The sequence below is a fragment of the Monopterus albus genome, unplaced genomic scaffold (assembly GCF_001952655.1).
Source record: "Monopterus albus unplaced genomic scaffold, M_albus_1.0 scaffold427.1, whole genome shotgun sequence".
Taxonomy (NCBI): domain Eukaryota; kingdom Metazoa; phylum Chordata; class Actinopteri; order Synbranchiformes; family Synbranchidae; genus Monopterus; species Monopterus albus.
The window spans coordinates 301,173-308,145 of record NW_018128307.1 but is presented as its reverse complement, the minus strand read 5'-3'; the positions used below and the strand labels follow the sequence as shown (position 1 = coordinate 308,145).

The 6,973-nt window shown below is 40.3% G+C and overlaps 1 protein-coding gene across 1 annotated transcript in view; it reads right to left on the bottom strand.

Moving 5' to 3' along the window:
* Positions 1 to 1,318: 1,318 nt before the first annotated feature.
* The window catches only part of mgat1b (alpha-1,3-mannosyl-glycoprotein 2-beta-N-acetylglucosaminyltransferase b), a 12,350-nt gene continuing 6,695 nt past the window's right edge, over positions 1,319 to 6,973 (bottom strand). Inside the window, exon 2 of the mRNA XM_020586870.1 lies at positions 1,319 to 4,710. Coding sequence (XP_020442526.1) covers positions 4,009 to 4,710 — 702 coding nt within the window. The 3' untranslated portion in view covers positions 1,319 to 4,008. The remainder of the gene's footprint in view (positions 4,711 to 6,973) is intronic.

Below are 6,973 nucleotides of genomic sequence, written 5' to 3'. Positions count from 1 at the left end.
TAAAAAAAATAAATAAATGTTGAGTGAAATAGACGCATTACCGTATGAATGGGAAGAAGAGGAGGAAGATGAAGAAGAAGGACGCTGGACTTTTGCCCGAGATGGTGTTGGTTCTTCAGGGGGCACTTGCTGGGGGTGCTGCTGTTCCAGGGCTCGCTGAGTGTCTGCAGAGTGCTGATTCTGTTGTTCCCATTTGTCTACCGAATTGTATACAAGGAGGCTGGAGCCTTGAGAGCACTGAAGCAGAACGCTGTCTGGAAGTGAGTTGAAAAACATTATTATTACACGAGGTGAGAACTGTTATTATTATTACATATAGTCAGAGAAGCTCGATCGCAGCCAAAACTTACTTTCCAAAGTCTCCTCTGTTAAGGGGCGCTGCTCCTGTTCAGTGTGATGGGCGCTTTCTTTTTTTTTTTAGAAAATAGAAACTTAGTATTTAATTTTTCGCGTCAGGTGTATATATATTTTAAACATGATTCTTTTAAACTCACCAGTAACGTCGTGGTTCTGGCTCTCCAAAGATTGCTCCTGGCGTAAAGCTTCTTCATACGCCCTCAAATAGCTATCTACCCACAGGAGTAAAAACATTTTTTTTTTTCAAAATATATTTAATATAGACACACAAGGAAATGTAAGGGGGCGGGACAACGCTTCTGATTGGATAGCCTTTCACCTAGAACTGTCAAATTGAGTTTGATGAAAACCGGTCTCTATACTCTCTAGTGCAGCTGTGGCAGACTGCAGATTCTCACTGTCCTCATTATAGTTTCTACCCTTTTATTTCAGTCTTCCCAAGACTGACCTCTGAGTAATTTACCCCAGAAGCAGGCACACTTTCTTCCACAAAATTTCAAACCTCAGTGTCTATACAGTCAGCTAACCAGCACAATGAAGTCAGTTGGTCATTAAGTAATGGAGGAAAAATAAAAGCAATAATAAATGCAGATAAGGTGCAATATTGAGAGGGGGCGGGACAACGCTTCTGATTGGATAACCTTTCACCTAGAACTGTCAAATTGAGTTTGATGAAAACCGGTCTCTATACTCTCTTGCACTAACAGTACTAGGTATCTACTTGTACTGTCATGATCCATATGCTGCATTCTTTTTAATGTTTTATCCATCTATGTGCATTATAAGCACTTTGAAATGCTGCTGCGTATGAAAATGTGCTAAATAAACAAACATTCCTTGCCTATGATCTCATGATTAACCAAACAAGATGCTCTGACCCACTGTTCAGACAAACATGAACATGACATGAACCACTGTTCAGTACCACAGATCACACAATTGTAAATGAAAGTGTGGCGACCTCAGCAAAATAGTTTAATTTATTTATACTGTATTAAAGTTATAAACATCAGGCAGTGATTTTACACATCACCATACAGATATGCAAATCGATTGATCTTGTGGACAGTCTCCCAGTAATCTAATTACAGTACAGTGATAATTTCTCTGGTCACTCTTCAGCCTTCTAGTTAGAGAAATGACCCAAAATGACCAAACAATCACTGGTTTTATAACAAACCTATGCTGGTCAAACCATGGTTTCGGTGTCATAATTATAATTGCATCAGGGCTTCAGTGACAGTTAAATTATTTCAAACCAGTCTCACCATTATAGTTTAATTCTTTGTATTAACAGTCTTACCATTATAATGTTATGCTTCATTTTAACACTTTCCTTCTACACATTTATACATAACTTTCATTCACCTGAACAGTGTGGTGTGTTGGAAATGCATTCAGAAAGCAGTTGGAAAATTAACATGGTATTTCCCCCAGTAAAGCAATTCTCTTCACATTTGCAGAGTTCAAACTGCACTGCTCTGGAACATAAGACTTTATATTTCCAAAACAAACAAAATACAGACTTGCTTGAGCATAAGATTAACCATACGTGGCTCAGTATGCTTCAAACAAAGTGCTTGTCAGGGTGTGTAAAGACATCTGAACCCTTCTGACACCAACAGTTTCTACTACTTTCCAAAACAGATGAACTATCAATCACAACCACTTGCACAATGATTGGGCTGGTGTGTGGACGTGCAAATGTGGGCAGGATTTGAACATTTCTCTCATCCTTTCCTTTTCATTCTTCACACATCCACCTCCACTTTTTGTTGGAACAGAGTACAGTACAACACCGTGAATCTCGTTGAGGAGAAACTGTCCTAAAGTGTGTGCCATTATCTCCAGCTATACAATTCATTCTTTTGAGACTACAAATATACTGTAATTGTTATGCCCATGTTCTAGTGTAGTCATTTTGGAGAGGTAGTAACATGTTTGTGTTTAAAGTTGTGGTCTATGTAGTCTACTTTAGGTGTAGCCCTACTGTATTACATGTCACAGTCCTGGCGTGGTCTCCTGGAACTCGGATGTCTCAGTCACTGAGCAGCTCATAAGGACAAATGTTAAAAATGCAAGCCCACAAGGTAGGGAAAAATGACAACAGGTGGGATTATCAAAAGTCAAATGGGGCATAATGTGTATGTTTTTCCCCTGGCTTTCTATTTTCTACCTGTAGCTATTAATCACTGGACAATGTGCACTATGTGCCTGTACAAGAGAGGGCAGGTTTGAACACAAGGGTGGTGCCTCCGACTTTTACTTATGCCTGGGAGTTTATATGAATGCTGTCAGCGGCAAACAGCGGCAAAACAACAAGCGTGTTTACACCAGTACGCTTGAGAAAATGTGAGGAGATAAAGCAGCCTTTCTCATACTGACAAGAAAATCATGGGATACGAGAGAGGGACTATCCATAAATAAATTTAGTTTAAAAAAAACAACACTTTGTTTCTTCACATTTCACCAATTTCATTTGCGGTTTTGTTGCCACGCAAGAAGGCGTTGACATACACACCAAGGAATAAACAGTTAGTGTCACCAATGGAAGGGACAAATTATGACCCATTTAGCTTTTGATACCAGTATAAAGTAACAAATAATGGTTTACTTCAAGCAAGGTCTCTTCTGTTCCAGTCAATACAAACCATATAAAGTCAAAGATGGTGCAGAGGATGGTCCTTACACTTTGAATCAAGTGCTGCTCAGCCATGGTGCACTCAGCGTTTTCATTAATAGACAGAAGTTATATTACAGTGATACTACTGAGTAAATTGGTTGCACGTTTTCCGTAGCTTGCAGTATTCCAGTCGCTTAGCAAGTAAGCACTGACTGACCTCAACAGGTGAAACCTGTCTTGGTCAAATCAAATTATCCTCCTGGTTATTTTATAACATGGCATCTTCCCCCCCCCCACCACTTTATAGATTTCCTTATGGTCTTATTTTCAACATTCATTACATGACACATTTTATGAGCTATTCAATGGCTTAAGCGGCTGTGGATCACAGCCACTGCTCTGAGCTTCTGCACAAACTACTTCTTGCAGTTGCCTCCCTGTATCATTGCTGAAGAATCCGGTCATCTTTAACCATCAGGGTTGACTTCATATACCTTGTTAAGCACTGGATTTGGCCTTTGTTAATGACTTAAAACCTTGTAAGAGCATTTCATTTTCTTATGCACACAGCTCTGCTTCAGATTAGTTTCACAAGCTTAAACAGTAACAGGGCTTACAGTGCATTATCAGAGACAGTCTGTAAGGTAGCTACCAAACTCAGCTGAACATGTGATGTTGTTTACATTTGGAATAAAAAAAATACACCAAACAAAATGGGCCCAGCGAATAAGGCACACTGCCTGCAGATGTTATGAAACAATGTTTAGGGGGGAATTTTCCTTTCCTACAAGTTTGAACCTTTAGCGAAGTCTCGCTGACTGTGAACGAGCACCTTATTTTAGGAGCTTCCCTAACAGGCTTGGGTCAACACCTGACTTCCCAGTTTCACTGAGCCCCATCTGTGCTGCATTAATTTGTTCATTAACCACTGTGTCTCCTGGTATTCTTTGGTCTGACAGGGTGAACCTCTGAGAAAGGTTCTTTCTCCTCTTAAACACCATTCCCACTGTACAGTCTGAATTAGTCTCTCAGCTCCAGCTGATATCATACTGTATCCAGCCCTCTGGCGGTGCCAAGAACACCCTCTGTCCTCGGTATAGGAAACAGACTACACCCCTGTAACCTGTACGAGGAACTCCAGATTTCAAGTCGTCCATCACCCCCAGATTTCGAGCAAAGACTTTAAAACCGTCCCGACTGGAATACTGCACCCTGTATGGTCCCGGGCCTCTTAAGCTGCTACCTTTCTGCAGGTCCTCAATCTTCATCAATGGGGCACTGTACACCTCTTTGATAAACTTTTTATCATACTTGTCTTTTAGCAAATAAGACAAATTATGCTTTGTAAAAGGCACAAATTCAGTGTTTAGCTTAATATAGCGAAGGTACTGGTCAAAAAATTGACCTAAACTGACACCTTTTCGGCCAAAGGTAATAGTCCGGGAAATTTCAGGGCGGATGCAAGAACGGTCTTTGCGCTGCTCTGGTTGACGCATCCAGTCATCCCAGAAGGCTGAGGGCCATTTGGGTTCTAGTTCATTCCACAACTCCTTGAGTAGCATCCAGCCCAGACCAGGGAAGAAGTCAGTTCTGTAGAGGAGCCCAGCCTTAGAAGAATCCACCAAGGCGTCTCTGCCATTATCGTTCCAGGCAGAAACACACCACAAGGTGGGGTCAGAGCGTAAGATTGGATACAGTGCTCGGAAATATTCAAAGAAGTCTGGTGCCACCTACATGAGAGGAGGGAGATGCAAAGCAATGAGATACTGCTGCTGCTCTGTCAGAGAGAGTCCAGACAGATCAAAAAAATCAATTAAAAGTCAGTTCACATGAGGCAATTCTACAGTAATGAGGAGAAAAGTATTCTGGACAACTCCAACTCTAAAGTACCAGGGATGATCACTATAATTTTAATTTCTTTGATTTATTTATCTTTGCATACCACAGAACCTATAAACATAATTCAAGTGTATTACAATACAGGTATTCTTTTCAAAGTTTTGGCCATCATTTATTTGAATAATAATATTGTACTCATCAAGTGCAATGTGCACAGTTTCAGTAAGGATGTAAGTAAACAATAAATTGGCCCCAGGGTGCTTCAAGGAACAGGTAATGCTCCAAAGCAGGGGTGGGAATCATGTATACAAGTCATTTTAATTGTGCTGTTCATACTGATCAAGCTAAGGGCGGCATAATCGTAAGCCAGCCTGTAAACTGAGACAGCAGGCTGGCGCTCCGCAGCAGAGGCACAATGTGACATAAATTTTAATTTGTTAACTTGTTCAAAATTAATTTAGAGAGAAATGTTAATAAATTGATCCAACTTTTCCAATTTTTTCCCCATTTCCCTAACTCTTAAGTCAGGCAAATTATTTAATGTATATACATTTGTCTCATTCAAACATTAGACATATCAAAATTTAAATCTTGAATCTCAAATCTTATCTGTGGGGTGAAACAGGCTTTTCACAGCTGCATTTCCCTATGCTTAAGAGAATTATTTATTTGATTACAATTCTGAAAAGAGAATTAATTCGGTTTTTCAATTGCATGTATCATGAGTATTGCTGATAATGTTTCTTGAAACTAAACTATGACACTAACCCCATGAATTATTTAATATTTAGAAAAAGAAACATTAAGTTTTACACCTATAAAAATATTTAGGGAACAACAATGTATGTCTGTGTGTTGCTGTGTGTTGCTGCTCTGTCCTATTGCTTGGGGAACCCTAATAAGACCCAATAATGCTGTTATAAAACCTATAATATAATGTTTGATATGAAATTCTAACACCCACATGCAAAGTCCTCTGAAGTATGTAATTAGGGGTCGGCCTTTGCTCTAGACAGAACAGAGCTGTTCATGTTTTGCACTGATGACTGAGCGTTTGAGCGTGACAATAAAAGGTGTAGAAGAGCTCCAACTGTGTCATACAACATTTTGTATGGGAACATGAATAGGGGATTTACTTTAAGAATCAGGGCAGTTGAAATAGGTCCTGCCATGTCACATTTATCTCAAATGATGCATAGCCCCAGAAAAAAGACCTCATTCCCGTTCAAGTTCCCTATCCTGTGATTCTTCTGCCTTGGACTCTACATCATCTGTTTCATCCAGTGACAGGAAGAAGAATGTAGTGGGTAAAAATAAACAAGGTTCCAGAGGTAATATGTAATAGAACAGTATGTAGTTCATATATAGATATTATTTGTAATAGTTGTGTAAGGATGTAAGGGTGAGCTAAGTGTCTAGGTAAGCTTGATCTGTTTCTCTTTTCTTGCTCAAGCAGGAATATCTTGGGCTGTGTCCCCCTTGTTTAACTTATGGGTAAACATCCCAAGGAAGTCTAGATAGGGAATGGATATACTGTAGCTGCAGCCTTATGTGAACTATTTGTGTGCTCTGTTCAGATTTAGAAAAAAGGAAATGTGCGCTATGTCAATGTGACCTAGAAGTTCATGTACTGGACATTTTAGACAATGCTCGGAAGAAGGTGTGTGTGGAGCTGGCATGAGACTGCGTCTCATGCTCAGGCCATGGAAGGCTGTGTAAGTGCAAGCAGATAAAAGGCTAGGATAGCTGGGTTAGAGCAGAAGAAGAGAGGATGACAATGCTACTGTGAAAAGTGTTCCGGGGACCCAGACCTGGGTGGGGAAATGAACTCAGGAATATGAACTCTGATTGACGGTACCTTGTAAACAAGAACAACTGACTGGACTGACTGGTGCTTTTGACAAGCTTCTTATTTAATGCTTTTTCTATTTCACAGCAGGAGGAGTGACTCTGGTCTCTGTTCTCTTTTCCCTATCAGATTATCTGTTCCACTACTACTCTGTTCAGAATAATTGTAATATTAAATGATCACTTAAATTTGGATGATTTGTCTGAATTAATTTAGTCGGCCCTCCCGTTGGCCCACCACCTGCAGGAGGATCCGTAAGGGGCCGGTGCACTGTGGATTGGGCAGCAGTCGAAGGCAGGGGCCCC